The following is a 24,172-nucleotide window of genomic DNA, read 5'->3' on the forward strand; positions in this document are numbered from 1 at the left end:
ACGAGGTGAGTAAATTTTGAGCCTAAAGCTAGCATTCAGTGCCGCAAACATGCCTTTAGAGGATGTCTTTGTGCCGCCTGCAAAAGGTCTAAAAGCACTTTGCCACGTGGTGCAAGCGCACCAACAGCTGCTGGAACAGGAGGTGAGCAGTGGCGATGGGATCATGTGATCGAATATGGCAGCGCCCGTGCTCTAAAACGTCTCTCTCTCTCTCTATATATATATATATATATATATATATATATATATATATATATATATATATATATATATATAAATTTGCCGCAGACCAACTTCCACATGGCGCTAGTCTTCTGGTCTTTTGTATCAAAATGGTGACACAACCATTTTGTTGTTGGACATTGTTTCAGGTGGTGTCATATAATTGTTATTGCATATAGCATACATGGGCTAGTTAAGTTGCAGGGCTCATGACAGCGATTTGAACAAACAACATTTTGCCTCTAATTGTGTGCTTTCAAACCGAAGTTTCATCAAATGTGGCTCACAGACACTGTGTGAAGCATGGCAGTCCACGTGGAATATGCAGTCATACACACAAAAGCATCTCACCTACAGCGCTAGAATGCTTTCGCATCCATACATGTAACTGTGTCTGCCAAATGTTTTCTCCAGTGCCAGCTTTTCAAGAGGTAGGCGTGTTTTTTTTTTCTTTGTGCAGGTGGAAAAAGTGCCACAGAGTAGATATTTGTTTCTCCTGCCCTGTGTCTCCAATGCTTTAAATTACTTGAAGCGATTGTATCACATTTTTTTTTTCTGCGTACCATTAATAGTTTCTGTAACATGTTGGCAGCAGATATGGTTTCCCGCAACACTACAGAGTTATTATGTGATGTTTTATACCCTGTGCTGTAATCCCTGGTGTTAATATTGTGAAAATAAAGAATCTAGGACAAATAATAGTATGTGCTTGCATTCATGTCTCGAAGGAACAAACTATCATTGGGAATTAAATATCCTGGAACACATATCTGCACTTCTCCTTGAAGCACACCATCGCATTAATTACTTAACACTGAAAGTCACTGCTCTTCCATTGCAAAGTGACCACCTACCTGAAATCATCTGAATGCTGTATGATGTTTAGTCTTTCATCTTGCCCTCTAAAGCCATCAGCATATGCCAACCTGTCCATAGGGTATTACAACAAACTTTACCCATTGGGTAGTGAAGTTGTGAGCTTAGGTGAGCCCAGGGCATAAGGTAATTCCCTACTGCATGTAATCTATGATGTTTAAATAAAAACACATGGGATGTCGGTGCATTTACCGATAATGAGATGTTAACTAGTCCTGACTTGTCCTTTCCAGGGCAAAGGAGTTGATGTCTACGATGACAACCTCATCGAGCTTGAGCAGTCTTCACTCGCTGAGCCAATTACACAGGTAAAACTTACTTCTCTGAGATTATTCTGTGCATGTGGATGGAGCTGTGATTCAGTGTGCCATAGTGTTGTACTGTTTTTAAAGGGCCATTAAACAAGAGGAAGCTGCCGAGGTAGGCTAATACCCTTGCCACACAGGCACATAAAATAGCATTAAGCACTTAATGCCTAAAACTGCTTAATGCCATTATTTTTGTGGCCGATGCATTAACTTTTTGATGAGGATATGGTATTTTCATAAATTGAAGAGTATATAACACTTTTTTATTTGTTGAAATTGTTATAAAGATAAAAGTATTTTTTGGCAAATAGTGTTCATTCTTTGCAAACAGATGACTAGAACAAGGGCCGCTTGTGGTCACATTCATTCATAGCAGTGAAATGTTGCTACAAACTTGAAAGCAATTACTTGTATAGATGCTGAATTAAACCAAGTATTATAATTTCGTTCTTCTTAGTTAATAACGGACTTTTTATATGCAAAATGCATGCTAGCTAGCGTAATCGCTGCCAGTCCATCATCAAACACAAGTCGAACAAGTTGTATCGAACTCATTATGTTGCAAATGGCATTAGGTGGAACGCCATTAGTTTTTGGGTGTGTAGCACCATGTGAATTGCATTAACACTTAAGGCATTAGGTGCTTAATGTCAATTTTTGTGCCCGTGTGGCATGGCTATGGCACTAACATACACTTTTGTAGCTTTGCATAGGTGGAATAATTATTTTTAGCCACATACGGTGCACAAAGCTGCATGTGGTTGTTTTGCCAAGCTTGGTTCACGCTATCATCAATGTATCATTATTACATCCGCCTAATTTGCAAGCTGCCTCCAAATGCAACTAATTCATATTTATTCTGTTATCTTTAGTTTTGCAATACCTGAGGATTGTTGTCTTCTGTAAGGTTTAAAAATGGGGCCTTGTTTCAAAGAGGACAGCACACAAGTTAGAAAAGTTGGCATTGCATACTATTTCTGTTTTCTTTAAATATTCGTCTCCAATTTTGCGACAAACCTCTGTACTCATTAAACTACAAAATTAGTATTGACTTGGACAGCAGTTAATTACTCAGCTAATGGAATGAAGATATCTTTAAAACCTAGAAATGCTTACATTGTGAGGCAGTTGGTGCTTTATGCATATGTACAGCCTTTGTCAAAAGTTTGAGGGTCAGAGGGTTTGCTTTTAAGCCATATATCATGGCTTCTTTAACAGTCATGGAAGTCCTAGCCATTGGAGTGGGTAGGACGAAAAATCTTCTGTTTGGAAACCTGGGAATGCATTATGAGCCACATGGTATAGCTCAGCAGCAGACCCCCTGGACTCTAAACTTTTGACAAAGACTGTACATTCTAAAAACCTTATACAAAACTTTCCATGGTGATGGTTCAGGTTAAGGGTGGTGCAGTGGAGGCTGCCTATTTGGCTTACGCGGAATAATTAATAATAAAATTCAAGTGCTTGCTTGGCATTTAACAGACCGTGTACACACTCATCACAGTTTATTCTCCACAGGCATTAGCATAATAACCCTTGTGCACATTTTCTGCCATTTTGTACAATGATTTCGATTTATATTAACTACCTAATTTGAAAGGTTAGCCTAAAAGAGAACTACTGATTGCACAGTTTTCTTCCTCTTTACAGCCAAGTTTTAAGTGGCCATTTGTGCTGCATCATGTGCATGCTCAGGCACTACATGTAAATCCTGATGCTAGTTGGCAGAGAGGTTTATATTTCCTTTGTGTTCCCATTGTGGTTAGCTGCAGTTCAGTGTTGCCCCTTTGAACATGTCTCTTTTAGCAGGCCAATCCCATTGGTGGTGGGGTGAAGGATGCCATGGTTAAATGGAAAACAGGCGCACATCTACTGGACAGCACAGTCTATGAACACAGATTTATGTTTTTGACCTATGTGCAGGAAGCCTGTTTACCATGGTTTTTATTTCCCAAGCGAACAGACAGCCATTGCTGTAATTTTTATCCTGTTTAGCAGTGGCATGCATGTGTGCTCTAGTGCTAACTTTTGGAAGGCAAATATGCCTTTTACTTACAACACAGAAGCATAGTTGCAAACCTTTTAGAACTACCACGAAAACTTTCTTTAGAAACAGTTTATTCTACTAAGTACTAGCTGATTATATTTCATTATTTTCCACCATCTGTACCTTGATAGATGCAGCAAGTAGCTTAACAGGCCGTAAAAACATTTGGGCAGCATACAGTAAACACGACTTCTTCTTTCGTAATTTTTTCCCGTGCACTCAAGCTTTGGCTAAATTTATACATAGTACACTAAATTCTCTATTTACAGTTGTCCTCTGTCTGAAATGCTACTTTATTCATTGTTTTCATGACCATCCTGGTGTGCGGTCACATATTCTTTTTAAAGGTGCTTCTGTTAAATGAACTGATAAGACGAATAAATTTTTCGATCCCTTGAAGTTCACCATAAAGGGAGCCTACTGTATACATGTACATATTTGTGCATGCACTAGTGGTAGAACTGGCTCCCTTTTGTCACACACCCATGGGCAGGCCTGCCAGGCCTGGCTGCTCTCCAGGGCTAAATGCTGGGCTAAATGCTGGGCTAAATGCTGGGCTAAATGCTGGGCTAAATGCTGTCATTATTAATTTAGGTAAGTTAAAGTGCAATTTTTTCAAGGAATTCTTGAAGAACCTTATTCATTGCAAAATGATGAAACACTTGCTCAAGCTCAAAGATTTACAAATGCGCCAGTCTCTTTTTCATGCATCAAGTAGCAGTACACATTGCATGCTGCAGTAAGGAAACATATATGTTGAAAACTGCACCATGAGCTGGCAAGGGATACTTTGTCATGTGTTCTAAAGTAATATACCAAGATATGTTTTTATGTTGTACCCATGTTCTCTCCTAGAACGGCACTGAAAACTTCACGCCTTGAAGTCACATGATGGCTGTGTCTCAGCCCTAGTACTTTTTCTACTTTGCTGTGGTTTGGTGACCCAGTAGTTGCTCTCACCTTATTAGCCATAGTTAGTGGTGCCTGACAGCGCTTGAAGATACGTTCAGGCTTTTTTTATTACACCACATTTTATTTGGCAATATTCTTCACTATGTGTTACGTGCAACGAAAGAAACAAAAATGGTTAAGCTGCGCAAGGAGCAATGTTTCATCGCAATCAGGACATCTTTTGAAAGCTTCAGAGTAATTTTACCTGTTTGGCTCCAGAGGGTGTATGTAACACTTGAGCATGTTTCCACAGTCTGAACATGGAATGCTTAGTTGGGCTGTTGTGCATGTATCGAACGCCTTGTTTGCCCCTGGAGATTATCAACCTCTGGCATGACAGTATGAATTCTTATGTATCAACCACTGGCATGAGAGGTATGAATTCTTATGTGCCATATAATTAAACCACTGAGCAGCACATGAGTAAGCTTTTGGCAAGGGTGCACCAGCAGCAGGTGTAGTACCGCGTCAAGTTTCCTTGCATAGTGCAGACCGCATAATGCCTTGCTACTTGCTGCAAAGCTCGTTATGTGTGGCAGTGAACTAGACAGTTGTTTTTGTATTTTTTGTGCGAGGAATTTAAGCCTATGGTCTGGCAGCACTGCCTGTGGGAGCAGTGTCCTAGGGGGGTTCCCCTTTTTCGGAAACGAGTTTGAGCGTACGTGTGTTGTGTGTACCCCCTTACTGTTGCCCAACCAAGCACGCTAGTGGCAGGTATGAGGTAGAGGGCTGCTGCCGTCTCTGCTGGTGGTGGTCGCTGCCTGGGCGTGCTGGGGGCGCTTGTCCGTGTTGGTTCTACTTGGCTCCTCCCTCCTTTATTCCCTCCTGCGGGGTTGCACCTCCTAGGACAATCTCGGCTACCAGCTGCTGCTGCGACATGGCTGGAAGTCCGGACAGGGCCTGGGCAAGAACGAGCAAGGTTGGACATGGCACACACCTCTCTCCTTCTTTTATTACTGTGCATCATGTTCGATTTGCGCACAATTTTTGAAATAATTTAGAGGAGTACTGCACTTGTGAAAAGTATGAAGGAGTGGAGAGGCTGCTTTATGGCATGGTGCAGGAGTTCAAAGTTGGAAAAGTGCCAGTGTCTATCGCCCTAAATCAGAAAGGACAAGGATTCACTGTGTGTATGCTGTCATGTGGTTTAGCTTGTCATAGGGACAAAGAAGCCTGCATTACATGCCATTTCTACATGCATCCCTGTTGGCATCTCTTAATGGCATCAGGTCTGTTCATGCCAGTATGGCATTTCCCCTCCCATGTGCTCTTACTCTTGTGGCTACACTTCACTTTTCCTTTCACTGATGCGCTGGACGATTCTCTGCATCTCAGGCTAATGCTTACATTACGCTGACTGAGTTCAAAACACTGCCTGAAATTGCAAGGCAAGTTGTGTAGTTTTTACGGGCAGTCCTGAACGGACTCTGAGTAAAAATAAGCAGGTGCTGAACTTCCTTACTTCAGCAGTGCTTTTAAAAACTCACTATCATCTTAGTCGGTCTTCTTGGCCGTTAGTCATCCTGATACCGTTAGACCTTCAAGTTTATTGTCATCATTATGTTTGAGCTCGAGATTATTTAGGGTGAGCTATGTTTTAAGAATTTGAGTAACTTAATTTGTGCACAGCAAAGTGTGGCGTTGCTGGCAGTTCTGGTTCACTTGAGAACCATATTGTATAAGCTTCAGGGCCTACAAACATTGCTTTATTTTCAAACTTTTGGAGTTTAGCTGAAATTTGTAGTTAGAGTTACTGAGGTCTTTAAGGATGAAATATTTTTTGCTCCATTTTATCACTTTTCCATATAATGGTGTACATTTGAGGTAGCGATTGTTATTTGGCTATGGCTATGTAAAAATATACTCTGTTCTGCGAATGTATGCTTGGATGCATGTAAGCAAAGCATTTTGTTTTATCAGATATATCCATGCCACACAGGAAATTTCGGTGTCGATGAACCTGTGACCTTCACGATCCTGAGAACCCTGCTGATATATTTCCACCATGCTTCATATTTTGTCAATACAGTTTGGGTGAAAGTTTTAGTAATTTGAAGCTAATAATTTAATTGAAAGTGGCGGAGCAGTGCAGTTTACTTTGGTTTGATGGTAGAAGGTTTGTGCCAGCTGCTAAAAACTAATATTCTTGCAAATGTAAATTGCAGTAAGACAGTTTATATAGCAGGTTTCCCTAGTATGATCACCTTCATATAGATTTCGATTCTGCTTCACAGTTTGTTTCAGATGTACATGTTTCTTGCTGAAGTAACTGCCAGAAACCAGTGATTCCTCTCCTGTCTAATCTCCTTTTGTCCGAATGGATACTTTGGTTTTCACTATTGCAAAAGTTGTTTATGACTGCTCTTGAAACCTCTGTAGTCATTTTCAAGCCCCGTGCGAAAAGTCACTCACAATGGCGCTATTGAAACTTATTTTGTTGCAGTTGCTGGCCTTTCTACCTCCCATTGTTGTTGTGGGCCTTGAGGGTCTGTGCAAAAGGGCATTAACTTTCTGTCTAGCTCATCTGCAAATAGTGGGTGCTAAAGCAAAGGTATAAAAACATCCATGTTGCATTGTTTGTTGAGGCATCATAGTACTGGCAAGGAGGTTCACGAGAAGATAGGGTGTGGCCTTTTCTGGGAAAAGAGAAAAAATATTGGTCATTTAGTACACTTGATGCAGGAGTGCAAAAAAAAAAAAAATAATGAGTGGTTAACTAAATGCCAATGGTTCAACTTGTGTGTGAAATCTGATACTTCCATGTGCAGCTTCAGTATCTTTTGGTAGCTTGCATTTTGTGCTAGTTATTTATGACTGCATCTTATGCAGTATACAAGTTTCTGTTATTGTAGTGCAGTATATAAATTTCGCCGATTATAATGCAGTGGCCAAAAACGTTAGTTGAAGGATAGACTACTAATCATTTGTTTGCAATTGCAGTGATGCAGGCTCTTGCAACAGCGTCATTACAGTGAGTTTTACTGTGTTTGTCGAACGTTTGATTTTTCAGCTAGCTGATGTTTTTGGCATGCTGTTAAGATGATTCCATAAGGCCATATTTTTTATACTGGCTACACTACTTGATTTCTGCTTGTGTGTGCACTGGTCTCGAGAGGGATCACAAAGCTCATGCATAGCATCTGTAAATGGCAGTGTCTAGTGGATGTCAGTGCTTGTTAGAAGCTCACTATTTTTGGCCACTCTGTGAAAACAAAGCTTTTCTCTGCACGTTTCTGCAGAAGAGGAAGCTGTTCGTTATCGCTTTCGGTGTTCGCATGTTTGTGCACAAATTTCTGCCCAGGATGCTGAACAGTGCCTTCTGCCTTTTGATGCGAAGATAGCTAGTATACTCGATCACTGTCTTCATTTCATTGGCAAGCATTTCAAACCTTTCAATGGGCATAAAATATTAGGCGAGAGGAATTCAAATTTGTTAGATTGTCGCCTGCAGTGAGATGTCCTTTTTGGGAATTACACACATTTGTTCGCTTTCTTTATTGTCTTGTTTTATTTTTATTGAACACGTGCAGTTTGAGAAAATACATGCAGGCTGTGTCTAACCTTTCACTTTAGGTGTAGCCGTTTCTCAAAAGACGCGTTGCACACATAAGCATCTCTACAGGCTGAACTCCGTGTTCGTGAAAACTCACGTGATGTGGCAGCTGCAAGAGTGTTACACGTGTAATTTGTCTTGTCGCTCTGATATGCTCGACAGAAAACTTCCCTCGTTGCCCGGGAGTGTATGCGCAATTAACCAATTGGACTCTCATCGGCCTCTTTCAGTTTGTCGCATAGCTTCTCCTTTGAGTTCTGTCCTCACCTCGGCAAGCATGCCGCCTTGGTCATCACCGCCACTGCAGCACCTCCGCCATAGAGGTTTTGCATTAGCTATGAGCTAGGTGCAAAATTGAAATAAAGGGAATATAATCTGCTTGTCAGTAATGGCCGGCTTACCATTTTTATGAGGCTATGAGCAAGTGCAATACAGCGATATGCGAGGCGAGGCAGTGCTGGTACTCGATTCCCTGTGTTGCTGTGCTCTAGATCTCTCACAACCTCACAGCCAGATCAAGCAACAGTTTATGGTTGTTTAATAAGCTTGAGTGGGCTGGCACTGCATGATAGTTGGCCTTCCTCGTAAATCCATGATCTGTTTTCACCTCTGAAAGTGTGCCGGCCTGGTCATTGCAGCTATTGCTACACCGCTGTCTTAGGGAAGGTATTTCTTTTGCCATGGCTAACAAGCAAGCCAGTAAACTTTTCGAAGAGAAAACAGAGAGCAGGTTAGGGAGTGCTTACGGAGCCGCAGAGTGGCACAGGCATCGAAACTGCTGTGCGTGTTGCTGTCACCTTCGTTTGCATAGGGGTTGCTACCTAAGTGGCGAAGTGAGTGACTGCCGCCTTCGTCGTGTCGCTCTCTTTTTCACACACATGGAGCTCAATCTTTAGTCATTTCCTCTGTAATCTAAGTTATGGGTTTAGCTGAATGTGTATGGATCAGCATATCAAATCTTTTGAAGTTATTATTGCCATACTTATCTAAGGGGTCTTTTGTATAGCATCTGAAATGGCATTTATAATATGTGCTGTTTTGCAAACAGATGTGACCTTATTAACGTTCACTTCGAATTTGCTTTTACCAAGCCAGACTGGTATTTACACAGTAGCAACAACAGAGAAAGCATGGTTATTCTGGAATGCGCAAGTAGAGAAGATAAGGTATGCTGACATTTAGGCCTGTGTTCCAAGCTCATTTAGCTTGGTGAGAGTGCATTGGAAGCTGTTGTGTTGAATTATGGACATGAGCTGAGCCTGCAGTTTCGGGATTGACTCGGGGGTGTGGTTGTGCCGCGGTGGCATCGCAGTAGTGTGGTGCATGCGCCTAGAGCTGGCAGCTGGGCGGTGCCGACTTGAGCTGACATGAGCCGCTGACACTGCGCACTGCGTGTGGGGCTGCCTGCTACCTGCCGGATGTCGTCTCGGCGGCTGCTTTCTTGGGACGAGCTGGCATGAGCGTTCACCACGAGTTCATCCAGACAGGTCAGTCGCATGCTCGGTGCTTGGCCTCTTCTGCCTATTATTGAAATTTGTGGTTTGAGTACTACTGTATGCAAGGCCAAAAGGCCGTCTGGTTGGGGTTTGCACATAGTAAAGCATGATGACAAACTCTGGAGTACAGGTGACAGGCTAGCCTGTTTTGTGAACTTAAGCTAGCAAACCAGCACTAAAGGATTGAACAGAGAAAACAAGCACAAATTGGAGTTCATGCTGCCTGCTTCTTCCTTCATCTCTCAAATTCAGTGCTGACATGCAGCGAACGGAACAGCTTACAGTGGCAGCGTATGCAGTAGCATTCATTTATCACCCTTGCACTGGATTAACTTGACTTCTAGCTTGTTGACATGCTGCTGTTGTCAAAAAACTGCAGCGGAGCTCAGTTTCCATTCATTACCATCGCACGCTACTAGGAAATATTTTGGCGCACTTTTTTCTTCTAAACAAAAAGCCATTTAACGTGTGAAGCATTTATGTGTTTCACACTCTGTCCTTGTTTTGTTTGCGCAGTTTTGAAAAATGAATGATTTACATCAACTAGCCTGCCAGAAGACACTTCTAACGTGTGAAGTTATGAGTGTGAAACGTTTTATGTCTGTGGTTTGGTTAACTGAGTGAAAAAAAGAGACTTTAAGCACTCTTGTGAGGTGGTGCAACAGCATTAGAGGGTCAGTACCCCGCACCTACCTCAGGAGTCTCCACATGAAAAGGCCATTCACCCTAATTGTCCTTTATAACCAAGGTCCTCCAGGGGCATTGTTTTGAGAGAAATTTTTTCCAGTCCAATTTGGCAGTATATTTTAGTGGTTTGCCCAATTTTGGGAGAACCTCTTTCAAATTTGGCTGTGCTCTCTGATTGGTCCTTTGTTGCCAGCTATCTCTACCAATTTGGGAATTTCGCTACATCCGACGGCAAAGTTTCGTTGTGACAGCAACTCCAATACTGTTGCATTAAAATGTTGACTCTGTTTACAACTGCAATTAGTCAGCAGAGTAATTGGCAGCAGTGTTAATCTTTATATATATATTGCAGAATAATTGTTTTCTTCCTTGTGTAATCTGTCCTAAAAAGGTGATTCGGTTTGTTTCTGTGTGCTCTAGTTCATGTGTCTACATTAGCGCACTTTCAGTGGTGCTTCCTGCCCCAAGTAAGGCATTCCTGTTCTCTTGCTCTTAATTGCAGGCCTCATTGCCATGCTTTAATCATAACTTTTTGCAAGCAGTGTGTGTATCTGAACACTTTTCTTTCTTTCAACTTAACTCTTTCCTGCCCACGCCTATTCCCATCCATAGCCCACTATCGCTGGTTTCACGATTCCAATTTTCGCTTTCAAAGCGCTCCTCAACAAGTGGAGTCATCCTGTGGGAAATAGAAGAACCCTTTTTTTAGCTTCGCTTTCGGTTTTATTTTTTCCGCCGTGCCGCGCCCATCCAGGTGGTCTTTGGAGTCGGGTGATCAGCGCTCCTTGTTTACACTATGGTGTCCAGGTCGTGTACTGCTGCTGCGCGAAAACGGCGCGTTTCCACAGAAGTTGATGTATCTGAGAGCTCCTTTTTGGGATGCGAACAGCAGCAGTGATGACTCTGAAGATGAATTCAGCTCTTTAAGACTTTAGCACAGACAGTGAAACTGCGTCAGACCGATGCGGAACGTCAACAGCCAGGCCCCGAAAAGTTTCGCGTTCGCCCCCGAAAAGTTCCTCTGCTTTTGCTGCGCGCTGATCAGAAGAGATCAGTGTTCTGAAGGTCAGAACTGTTACCTGCACCGTGCCAACGTCTCTCAGGCCGGATTACTTGCTGCTGGCAGCGCAGAGAGCCGCATTTTTCGCTAGAAGACAGCCAAGCGGCGACCTCGACGTAGTCGGCCTCGACTGCTGTTTTTCTTTCTTAACTCAGCAAATACTGTACACAGAAAGCTAGAATTTGCTGCAATGTTGCATTGGTCCCTGTTCTGAAAAAAGTGTATGTTGAAAATTTTTTATGCTTTATTTATGTCAAGAAACTGATGCTATTGTGCATTTCTTTTGCATCAATTTTTTTCTGAGAGTTTTCTTCTTTTTTTTTCACCACTCACTCAATAAATATGCCGATTGTCACTAATACCATTATGAAAAGAAATTCCTCCTCTACAATTTGATACTGGACAATTCTGTACCAAGCACCCCGCTGGGGTGGCTCAGTGGTTACGGCGCTCGACTACTGTTCCCAAGGACGCGGGATCGAATCGTGACCTCGACCGCTTTTCGATGGAGGCGAAAAGCAAGGCGCCCGTGTGCTGTGCGATGTCAGTGCACGTTAAAGAACCCTAGGTGGTCGAAACTTCCGGAATCCTCCACTACGGCGTGCGTCTCTCATAGCCAGAGTTGCTTTGGGACATTAAACCCCAACAAACCAAACCAGTTCTGTACCAAGCAAGCTTAATTAATGAAAAAAATATTAATGACACCACCCAAAAACCACTACTTTTCCCGTGGGCAGGAAAGAGTTAAACATTAAAAATTTTTGCCATTATGTGAATTATTTAGCTGTATCTTTGTTTTTCTTGTTTATTTAGTTGTATGCACCTTGCATGTTCATGGACAAAAATTGTCATTGGTATGTCATAGGGTAGCTCAATATGAAGGCCACTAATTTTGCATTGTTGAGTGATGCACTGTTCTTGCCCAAGCAGTTGTCCACATTATACGTTCGCATTGTTCTCATATCACATCTCACATTTTCAGTGCTTCGCAAGGCTTCCCCAAGGCAGAGGCAAGAAGTGTCCTGGGGACGTGCCATGCATCATCTTCTCCAGTGGTCCTGGGTAGCACCTAGCTGCAATTTTCAAGGTTCGTATGTTTGGGCATTTTTGTTACCAGTGTCACATTGTGTCTCAAAATTATGGGCATGCACATTATGCAGTTGGTGATGATGGCATCTTGTAATGTCCCCCAATTAGTGAAAGTGGTGTTCAACTCACAAGATATGCTTCACAGATGTCACTGTTGCATGTGAGAAAACAGCCCAAGATTTCTTATGCCTTTGCAACCAGTGTTTCAAGCAGCTTGCTCACTGTGTTAAGGTGACTGCTCTCAAAATTCAGTATCTCTTGTTGGTGAAAACTTTCAAGGCCTTCTGGAAGTAGAGGAGATTGTCCAGAAACTGCCAAATTATTTGTGCAGCACTTCTGGTAGTGATGCATTTGGCCAGCAAACAGAATTTACAGAGTGTTGCATTTAGCGGCTCCTGAGTTCTGCCCTGTTTTAACCTGTGCCATATACACATGCACTTTTAATATCCCTGTGTGGAGCCATCCCCATACCACAGCGTCAGTCACAGCGATAGTCAGAAGTTTGACCTCGCTACCATATCATACCATATCACTAAAGCATGTAGGTCAGGACAGTCAATAGCAGGTAGTGCAGTTTTCCAAGTTTCATGCTTTGCACAAAGAATTGTAAATGTGAGAGATGGAATTCTGCAAGAAAATCATATAAGTATGGTGTATTTTTCTAGGCTATGGCTCGCAACTGGTATGCAGTCTGCAGAGGAAAATTTTGGCTAAAAACTCAGGCCTGTTTAGTAATATGTGAGACCAGACAGTTGTTGCAGGCAGCTTGCAAGACACTCTGAGCTGCTTCAGGAGAATTAGTATCATGCTCATTGAAAGGACACTGTGGGAACCTCTGTCCAGTCATAGCTTCGATGAAAAATTGATGTTCTGGTTCCTACTTATTATGTTGCCTTTTCCCTGGCAGCAGAAGATGTATTTTATTGCAGAGAAAATTGAGGTTAAAAAATATCCTGCCAGTCTGCCCAGTGACGCCTTTACTGAAAAAGATGAGTTGCCACTATGAAATGGTACAGTTAACCTCTGTGATCCATGACAAAATGCCTGCCTCAGGGGCTCGGAGGTTAGAGATTTCAGTTTCTGGGCCCAATGACGCGGGATCAAATCCCGGCCGCGGTGGCCAATTTTTGTTGGAGGCGAAAAGCAAGGTGCCCGTGCGCTATGCGATGTCAGTGCACATCAAAGAACTCCAGGTGGTTGAAATTTCCAGAGCCCTCTACTACGGCGTATCTCACGGCCCGAGTCGCTTTGAGATGTTAAACCCTGTAAACCAAACCAAACCATATCCAAATGTTAATCATTCATGTTACTAGTGAAGTCAGTAAGTGATGGCAACGCATTTTTTCTTTTTTTTCATTTTCTCTGCCTTTTCTGGCTTATGAAAGCTCACATTTTTGGTGAGAATGTTTCCTTAGTGATTATAACAATGTATTCTATCGATCGTACAGGCCATCTTCTATTTGTCCTCATCGTCTCTTCATGCTTAGTTATGCTCTGAAAGGCAGTGAAAGCTTGCAGGGCACACCTGCATTGTGATAGTCATTAATGCCATTGAAAAACATTGGCACTACTCTGAAGATAATAACTCCATTGCCAGCCATGGCAAGGAGTTCAACATCTCTGTAAGGTAAAAAAAAAAAAAAAAAAAAAAATACCTGTAAAATTCTGTGGCAGGGTCGGTTTGGGACAAGCTATGCTTCGTGGTAGCCTTTTGTGTTGTGGTGCTGATTTTCTGCACGGCAGTGGCATCATATGGAAAATGCAGCATTCAGTACATAGCTTGTAATACCACGGTGAAGCCAACCTGATTAAAGTGTAGCAGCAGCCCTGACTAGGTGTGCATTGCTTGCTTCACTACCAAAGGTTTTGCAGGAAGCAAGTTTACCTTATTTTTTAATGAGATATTATTGTGTTTTTAGGGTGCTGGTAATATGGTGCGGCTACTTCCAAAGCACTGTTTGCTGCTGGATCAGTGTGAAGCAGGTTAGACCCAGCAACACCTAACGAGCATTGTGCTGTCGGTTTGCTGGTGGTTATGGATAAGCTTATCTGCTGCCATTTATTATGTACCAAATTATCAGCATATTAAACTGTTTCATGATCGCCTTAGAATTTGATGTATTCAGTATCAGCTGTATGTATAGTGCTACACATAGGTTGTTTGTAGTGCAAAATAAAAACAAAAGAATCTTTAAAAATATTCTCTCATACTGTAACTCTGGAAGTATGTTACTCGTGATTCTGCTCGATAACAAAGCTATGCTAAAATACTAGGGCAGCACACTATCCACTGTTATCTTTTGAACCAAGTTTTCTCAAGATCTTAAAGTGCTTGTTCTTTCAGCTAAAATTACTTTTACATTAGTGATTTTTATTCAAAAGAAACCTGAGAGCTTCTTATGCTTATCATGAGACACCATGGTAACAGCAGGGACCTTGTGAATGAGATTGTCCTAAGGGTTTTTTCTTTTCTTTTTCTCTTCGACGTGTAGCTGGAGCCGAGAAATTAGACTCATGTTGTTTGGCATTTGCCATGTCTAATTACTCGCACTGACAGCTCCGTTTTCCCTTGCACCTCTGGTATCATGATCCTACTTACCAAGGCTGTGGGTAGCATTTCTGTCCATGGAAATTTGGTTCACACTGCTATCTTTTGTGGTAGCATGAACTGTTGTAAGAATGCTGATCTATTTAATATCTGCCACAATATTCTGTGTGAACACTGCGCAGTTCGAGGCTGTGTCCTGGCTGAGATGTTCAAAGCTGCACAGTTCACCCATTGAATAGGATAACTTGCCAGGCTCATTTGGTACTTCATACTTCTTTAATGGCCATGTTCCTAACTATTCTGTTCAGTGTGAAAGGTTGTTAAACCAATTTTGACTCTGCATGGTTGAAATTGGCCAGAGCCCTCCAATACAGTATCCCTCATAGCCTGAGTGAGCCACTTTAGGATGTTAACACCTTCCTGTTCATTGAAAAATTGGTAGTTCTTGGGGGGTGCAGCATGCTTGGCACTGCTGGTATACACTGGTATGGTATTAAATTTTATAAAGGGAATTTTCAATAATGGCAGTGGTATCGGCATGTTTGTGCATAAAGGTATGAAAAAAAAATTCATTAAAAATTGCAACTAAAAAGAAAAGAAAATGTATAAAAACAATGATTTTTCACCCAAGTAACACACAAAAAAGTTGCTTATATTTTTTCTGCAGGAAGAAGTTGTGCATTACATCACTAAATATCAACATGTGCAGAATATTAGAGTTAAGCAAAAAAATGCGATCTGTAGTAAATATCGTGCCAGCTGGCAAAGCAGTGCCGAAATCGACACCCAGCAGTTTCATAGCGCAAGGCATGACTCTGCGCATCCATCAGCGAACGGTCCCTCCCAAACTACATTGACGCCATAGCCTTTAGAACACGTAGGGTATTTGTAGGTGAGAGTGCGGCAGCTGCAGAACGATTCGAAGAAGAAAGCAGAACTTATCAACAGATGCCGTTGGTGTTCCGGGTCAATTAGACACTGTTTCATTATCACTTATTTTCCAAAAACCTGTCCTTAGATGCACCTGAGCATTTCCGTGGACAGTAGCACCAAACACTGGCACCATGCTGCAAACAATATGTGCTTGTCACCTGACCATGTTATCGGCATCGTGAGAGCATTTTGTACTATTTTCACAATTAGTTGTATGGGCTTCGTTATGTCGCATGTTGCCTTAATAATCGCATTGCTGGCCATTAATAAAATGTGATAAAATGAAAAACATGCCTTTTATGTTACCATATTAATGTAATTCCCTCCATGAACCTGACCCGACTCCAGAAGGTGTTTCAAATTCCACTGCATAGCAGAAAAGGAAACAGGAAACGGAACTGATAGAATAGTTCCTCTACTGGCGTGGGCAGGAAAGTGTTGAACACCATAAGCAACCATACCTTGCTGTATCATGGTGATGTTTTGGTTCCTTTAATCATGTGTTGGTAGTCTCGTAGTTGGAAAGCAGGGAGTCAAATCGTATTTCTTTTTTTTTTTTTTTTTTCCATTTATTGCGTGAACCTTATAATCAAAGTGCAATGCTAAATATATTCCAACCCGATAGGTCATTTTGCCAAATGCAAAGATGGGAAAATTTTTGTGCAACTCTTCTCTGTACCGTTTGGTGGACAGAGGTATTCTGTGGTGCCAGTGTGCAGGCTGAATTCATTGCTGTGGTGACCACAATTCATGGCAGGAGCCAAGAGAACTCCTCTTCCTGTATTGATTTGAATGAGCGCTTTAAGACAGACTGCCTGTGGTGAAATTAACTTGAAGTTCTATGTTGTTGGGCACCTTGTCTCACTAAATTACGTTGAACTTCTACTGCTACCATACAGTGCTGCACACAAGTCAGCTCTGAATATGGTCGACTCAATGCCCATCCTACCTTGAGTGATCCTTTTTGGTCCACCACTCTGCTGAAGCCAACTTGCACCCCTTAAACGGGCTGACTCCGCATATAGGTCAACTCCCTTGTGTCAAATGCCGGTTGAAAAGAAAAAAAAAAAATGTTAAAGTAATGCATGAGTGTATTATTATATATGTTAAGGGGATGTTCCTATCGCACAGTTTTACAATATGTCCATTCATGCCAACCAGCTCTTAGAGGATTGTTCAGTGCTGTGTTTTGTGCCCACTGGATCAAGACATGATATGTAAGGCATGAGGTTGAATTTAGTTCTCTTGAGGGGTAACAAAATTCTGTCAAGCTGCTGTTGACATAGCATCAAATGAATATTTACAGATTGCCACCATTAGTTGCTTTATGCAACTAACCTGCTTGCATGCTCTGTGAAATAGCTCTTTTGTACACATTATGTACAAGCAGATGGTGTCTGCCATTTCATCTGTTATTGATTTCTAACGTTTAGTTTTTCTTATGTTTGAACAGGGTGTATGCGGTGACATCTGCGAACACACCAGCGGGACCTTCACTTGCAGCATGAAAGAGCCATGAAAACTTCAAGCAAAGCTTTCAGAGTGTGGCATGACAAGGGATATAAACTTGCCCTTAATAAAGTGTGACTCCAGAGTACTTGTGTTTGGCGCCTCTTTCTTTATGTAGAAAGGCAGCTGCTTGCGTAGCCAGGCTGTCAGCATACCTTTTAAATAACCGCTTGCACATTCTTCAGATACCTGCATTTTATTTCTCTGTTATGTTACCTACGCACATCAAGGAGAGTAGAAAATTCTACTTCTCTATGTGAATGTAGTGCTCAACAAGTGTTGTGATTGCACCAAGTCTCCTGCAAGGTACTTATAGTATATTGTACTGAGGTACATCTTGGAAATTTGTATGCAAAAGACATGCTGAGAGGTGGCTGCTTTGCAAGGTGTGGATGGCAGGCACCCTTTTCTTAAACCAATGCACAGACAGCAACATGGCAAGTATTATATCGCGAAATTTTAATTTCAGGTCATGGGAGATGCATGTCAGCGAAGCCTCATTACTGCGTTAGTAATGACTATAGTGAGCCAGTGCAGGGAGTTTTAAAAAAAATGTAAATCTGATGGTCAGGTTGCTGGCAATTGATTGCATTGGGTGGATGTGAGCACTGCATAAAAATGGCTGTACAAAATTTTTGCCAACCTTTTTCAATGTTTGATCGGCATCACTATGTCTAATGCTGGGGATCATTTGTGTGTGGGGGGTCTCTGCTTCAAGATGAAATGTGCAGTGCTGTATAGTGCAAGAAAGGCACATTCCTTTTTTATTTTTGTTCCTTTTCAGGACGCACTGATCCCTTGCCCATCATCATCAAAGAAGACATCATGGGATTTGGGAGAATGGAGATGGAAGTATGAAACCGCTAGCGAGTCCTAGTTCTTTCACTTGTTATATTTAAGACGATGAATGCTACACTGTGGCGTATAAAATTTGTCACACTAATTTTGTGTGAAATAAAACTGCATATTGAAGGTGGCCACTTCAGGCCTAGTCTATGTGAAAGCTTGTATTTGCTATGAGGTGGAAAACAATCATCGTAGCTTGTCTTGTAGTTAGTCCGTTGTGTGAGCTCACTTTTGCAGAAAGAGTTCCGCAAGCAGCATTTTCGGAGTGTGACTGCATTTAACGTCTATTTCTCTGTTGCACATCAATGCAGCATCCTTGATATTGCAGATAATTTGCTTTTCATTCAAACTATGGAATGTGGTAAACATTTCTTTGAACAGGGACCTTGGTAGTACGTCTACCATTTTCATCTGGACTGAGTTTGCCTCCAGTCATATCTTTTTTTTTTTTTTTTTTTCCATGAATTTCTATTGTGCATCTTTGAAACAAGATGATTCCAAGATCCCAAACTTCTGTTTTGATGTTATAATTCCAGCCATAGTGACAATTTCGACAAATTTTCAATTATGCTTGTAAAGAATTATTTCTGCTTTGCATTGGAATACTAACAATTGGCTTTCTTGAGTCCTGGTTGTACCATTGAAAGGGAAAGCTACCAAGCGATACCTCAAAGAATTAAACTACAGCTGTGTGATTAACAGTTGTGCCAAAATGTAAAGCTTGTAACCGAAGCAAGAGTTGATGGAGTACTAGTAATTTTTTATTTAATGGTATGGCAAGGAGTTCTTAAACATCAGTAAGCTCACCAGCTTGTGCTAAAGAATTTCTCGCATTTTGTCTCTCATTCCTTGCCAGGTGTATGCTAAAAAGGGCATACAGGTATTCAGCAACTCAATGTCCATGGACTTTGTAGCAATGAAACTGTGCTAGGCTGTCACAGAGTTGTCAGTTTCTGCTGTGAACTGGGTGAAGAAAAGGTACGGAGGGGGAAGGGCATGGTCTGAGTTGGATGCTCGGAGAGCAATATAAAGGGGCAGCATAAGGATTTTGGGGTTCGTGGAGCATTGTTTGAGAGTCCCTACACTAAATTAGGTCAAGCAATAACATGGTCGCATATTGAGTGATTTGGTTTGGTTCTATAGGGTTTGATGCCCCAGAGTGATCCAGTTAATGAACACCATAGCGGTAGACTGACATAGTTTTGGCCATTTAGTGTTCTTTAACGTGTTCCAACATTTTACAGTATACAGGCGTTTTGCATTTCAAATATGCATTTTCAGGTAAGATGCAGCTAGAAGCTGCATCTTTCCAAAAAGTCATTCTCAACACCTCTTGTTGTACTTGTATAGATGGACTATGCAGAGGAGACAACAGAGAAGCGGAGAACACTGGAAATTGAGAAGGAGGAGACAGAAGAACTTAAACAGAGATACAAGGTAATGGTGTCTGGATACGATACTACCAAGCAGGCGATAATGGAATACCAAGATACTTTGTTGGGCGAGTTGGTAAACATCCATTGTTAATAAAAACAGCGCAAACAGGAAGACACAAGACAAGATAAAAGGAAGCTACAGGACAAGCGCTGACTCACGCCTCAGCCTTTAATCCAAGGCCCAGACAAAAACAAATGTGACGAAAACGAAGCTTCGCGTGAAACATCCCTGGGTTCATCTGCTAAACAAAAAGTCACTCAAAAAAGAAACAAAGACTTCTTTTGCTCTTTAAAGCAAAGAAGTTTCTTTTTGAGTGACGTTTTATTTAGCAGATGAACCCAAGGATGTTTCACGTGAAGCTTCGTTTTCGTCACATTTGTTTTTGTCTGGGCCTTGGATTAAAGGCTGAGGCTGAAATGTGAGTCAGCGCTTGTCCTGTAGCTTCCTTTTATCCTCTCTTGTGTCTTCCTGTTCGTGCTGTTTTTATTAACAATGGATAATGGAATGCTTTGATTTGTTTGTATGTATAACTATAAGCATTACATATTTGTACATTCAAGTTTATAATGAAATTTTTGTTGATACCTTGGAATCGGTGTGTGAAGAGTTGCCTGCGGCGTATGCAAATGCAGGCTGGTTCAGACCTGTTCACTGTTCATGATACTTTGTACCAGTATAGTGTCAAAGCTGCGGTTTCCATAATGTTGCACGAGAGATAGCTCATTTTTCTGAAGTGCTACACATCATATGTAATAATGAAGCCTAGATTATGCTTGGTCCTGTTGGGATTCCAGTGTAGCAAAGGGCACCTATTGAAGCGCAATAAAAGCACTGTGGTTGGCCATTTCTTTTACTCAGATTCCTCCTCCCCGCTAAACCTTTGTGCCACCTGTTGCATGAAAATGGCACAGAGGTTAAAATTCACTGTCGGCCAATTTTTTAGACAAGTGGAAAACCCACTGAAGAGTGCATTGCCATAGAGAAAAAAAAAGTCATAGCATAGTCCCTCTTCCTCACACCAACCTCTCCCCCCCCCCCTTTCCCCCCCTTTTTTTTTTTCTTCTCTGTGTTAACCACATCTTATCAGTGACGTTTTGACTTGAAAGTAGCTCCTTCAGTTGTCTTCCATAGTGATTAGTTGGTTTGGGCTGCTGACTCGCGTCAATAATGGTATAGGAAGTGTGATTTGCTGGTAAAATTGATTACGCTTATTTTCTATTTCTCCAGGCTGTTCAGGAGAAAGAAAAGGTAGTTCAAGAAGCCCTAGCAAGCCTTAAGGCTAATTTCTACTGTGACCTGTGCGACAAGCAGTACACAAAGCACCAGGAATTTGACAACCACATCAACTCCTATGACCATGCTCACAAACAGGTAATGCTTTAATGCAGCTGTGCTACCATTCTTCTTGCCCTGTAGGTGGATATCCAGCACAACAATAAGCGGACATTAAAAGAAAAGGGACAAAGAAAAATAAAACACATGCCAGTTGCCAAATGTGTTCCATTCCGTCCATTGCCTCCCACAAGAATCCACTTTCTCTTCTGATAGCATGACTTGTAGAACCTTTGTGTAGTAAATGTCAGAATTACTCATTTCAGCTGCTTCAGTGACGTTTTACGTCAGCTGGTCCTAGTGACAATAGATGATGTGCTGGTGATTACAGTGTGGCACATCGTGCATGCTCAAGGACAGCTTTTAGGTCGTCACTGAATACATACCTATGTAAAGAAAATAGAACATTGGATTAGTGGAAGACTCTGGGCTTACCTAAATCATTTTTGTTTCTTTAGTGCCGCATCAACACTTCATTTTATAGCTTTGCATTTTGATGTATGCAGTAGCTGGTAATTAAGCCATCGTGATGATAGTAGAGATGTTTTTCATCCTGAGCTTTGCCATAGTGCTCACGCTGTTTATAAGCCAAAATGTCCTTATCTTCCATGGCGATGAGACTAGGGCAGTATTTCAACCTGAGCTTCACCATTAAGCTAATGCTGTTTATAAGCCAAAAATGTCCTTACCTTACTATAGTTGTAGCAGTCATTTTCCTTTTGACCAGTGCAAACCACTATAAACACATCAAAGCTTCACAACACCATTTTGCGCTGTTGGCAAGCCAACACAGTGACGGCAGGCAGAAACGTAATTGCCAATCTAAAGACCCTCATGATGCAAAAAGGGTCTGATTTGGTATGTTTTCTAGGGTTTTCGGCTATGAGAGATGCCATAGTAGAGGGCTCCAGGTATTTGCGACCACCCGAGCTTCTTTAACGTTCACTGTCATCGCCCAGCGCACAGGCGCCTCACTTTATGCCTGCATCGTAAAAGCGGCTGCCATGGCCAGTTTGATCCCCAGTCTTTGTTAAAAAGTGGGTATCCATCACAAGAATGTGCTGACGTTCAACGATGAAAAATTAAAAAAAAAGACAAAGGAAAAAAAACTGACAGCTCCATATCTACTTTTTAATGTGAACTCTGTTGACTGCTGTTTGAGGATGTGCATGAAATACTATGTACTTATTCCTGTATAGGGGATCCTGTTTTTACAAAATCACTCTTTAAACTTAAAAATCCACCAGTACACGATTTATAGCCAAGGTGAGACACAAGCTGGGATATCAACTGAGAAGGAATTAATTATGATGCCACTGAATCTACTGCTCAAATTCTTGCATCATAGCTCCCTTGAGCCTTTGCATAGTGTGGCATTTGCTGGCACTGTTACTGCACAACATTTTCACTAGGGGTGTGCGAATATTAAAGGTTTAGAATACGAATTGAATATGTTTGTTATTCGATTCGTATTTGAAAAACTGATGTTCGAAATTTTCAAATTATTCGAAAATTTTCAAGTACACCAAAAATTTTCAAGTTCACCGCAGCTTCACCACACTGCACGCTTCACCACAATGCTTGACCACATAAACAGTGCAGAGATGCATCCTCAAAAATCTGTTCTGTGAAGAGGGACAGTCCCTTTTGTGAAAAGGGCCTTCCCGACAGTGCACACAAAGCAAAGCACTTGAAAAGACGAGAGGAAACATCGTTCCGAATTGGGTTTCATCTCAAGTGCAGACAACCATCATGCAGGTGTTCATCAGATAAAATTCCTGCGACGCAGACTGTCTTCGGCTTTTTTTTTTTTTTTTGCCTGTTCGATAATTCAAGCTTTCAGTCAATTCGGACATTTTTTTCTGGTCCAAAAAGCCCCTAGAATGTCTAATTAATGAGTTTATTGCAGTAAGCTTGAATATGACAGCTCCACCTCGTTTCATGGAGGTCCTTCGTATACAGAAAACTGGTGTACAGAATCCTGCATAAACTATATACTGAATTTTTTATTAGGGTATATGCTTTTGTGCAATTCTAGTTCAATTTTTGAAATAAACAAGTTGAACAATATTTACTATTATTAATTTTGTGGTCTTTTTCATTGATCATCTATTGAATATTCAATTCGTATTTGAAAATTTCAATATTTGCACACCCCTAATTTTTACGCATCTTTCCCCTCTCGGAGGAGTCGCGCGAAAGACAAGAATTTTACAAAGCTAAGAATGGAGCCCCACCATGGTGTTGCTGTATCATCTATGCACTTAAGGGGTGTCGTTTTAAAAATGAAACTGTATCTCATTTGCTGAGCCACACAGCAAGTCTACCTCTATAATGTGGGATACCATTCATGACAGAATTTAAGGGGTAAAAGGGTTCTTATTTATTTTATTTTAAATACTTCAGGCAGCAGTGATGCCCAAGCAGGAGGTTACAAATGTTACAGTAACAATTCAGCAAACATATTTTCGTTAAGATGTTCAACACTGAATGGAAGCAAACAGTTCCACTGATGTGGTGTTGTGAGAGCAAAGTATGAATTCTGGTGAAGTTTGGTCCTGGCAATATAGGGGTGTACTACTTTGGAGTGGTCCATATAGTTATGATGTGACAAACCAGACTTGTTATGCAGCATGAGAATGTTAGCCTGGAGACCTGACAGTGTACTTTAAGGGGTTCCACGTTGAACTAACTCAATATTTTAGTGACCGAAGATGTTCCATGGTAATAGGAAAGAATAAATCTGGCAGAAAGGCACTGGATGCACTCTATTTTAGCAACGTCCTTATCATAGTATGGGTTTCATACTGTCAAAACAAGCTCAAGAGTAGGTCTGACTAGAGAGCAGTATGCTTCAAGCTTGGTGCTAGGAGTTGTGCCTTTTAATTTTCGGTGAAGAAAGCAAAGCTTATTAAGTGCCTTTGTGCTAATGTTGTCACTGTGGGTGTCCCATTTTAGGTTGCCTGTAATAGTTATCTATAGGTATTTAGCAACCATAACAATTAATAAATTAATAAACTGGTCTTGCATGTGATAGGTGACCAAAAGCTTTCATTAATGTAGTTTCACTTATGAACTCCTTGGGAAACATGTATTTTTGCGTGCCAGTTCCAACCGTGTCATTAAGTTGCATGTAAAATAAGTACTTAGGGCTTATGTAATGTGTGTGGTTTCTTTCATGAAGTAATTTTGCAGCAAGGAACTTACCAAAAATGTATGCCGCTAGTTTTATCGTGATATCAAAAATACAGTAAGTGCAAAAATATCGTCTGACTTAG

At 41.4% G+C, this 24,172-nt stretch overlaps 1 protein-coding gene across 3 annotated transcripts in view; it reads left to right on the top strand.

Moving 5' to 3' along the window:
• The window catches only part of LOC146185029 (uncharacterized), a 37,712-nt gene that overhangs the window by 2,123 nt on the left and 11,417 nt on the right, over nucleotides 1-24,172 (top strand). The window contains exons 2-6 of one of the 3 annotated variants that reach the window (XM_084606003.1): nucleotides 1,332-1,406; nucleotides 5,251-5,323; nucleotides 18,064-18,131; nucleotides 19,476-19,562; nucleotides 20,790-20,933. In XM_084606003.1, coding sequence (XP_084462129.1) covers nucleotides 1,332-1,406; nucleotides 5,251-5,323; nucleotides 18,064-18,131; nucleotides 19,476-19,562; nucleotides 20,790-20,933 — 447 coding nt within the window. Of the gene's footprint in view, nucleotides 1-1,331; nucleotides 1,407-5,104; nucleotides 5,324-18,063; nucleotides 18,132-19,475; nucleotides 19,563-20,789; nucleotides 20,934-24,172 lie in introns of those variants that run through there. The other 2 variants (XM_084606004.1, XM_084606005.1) reach the window with 2 other exon arrangements.

This window comes from Amblyomma maculatum, chromosome 6 (assembly GCF_055883805.1).
Source record: "Amblyomma maculatum isolate TAMU_Amacu chromosome 6, ASM5588380v1, whole genome shotgun sequence".
Taxonomy (NCBI): Eukaryota; Metazoa; Arthropoda; class Arachnida; order Ixodida; family Ixodidae; genus Amblyomma; species Amblyomma maculatum.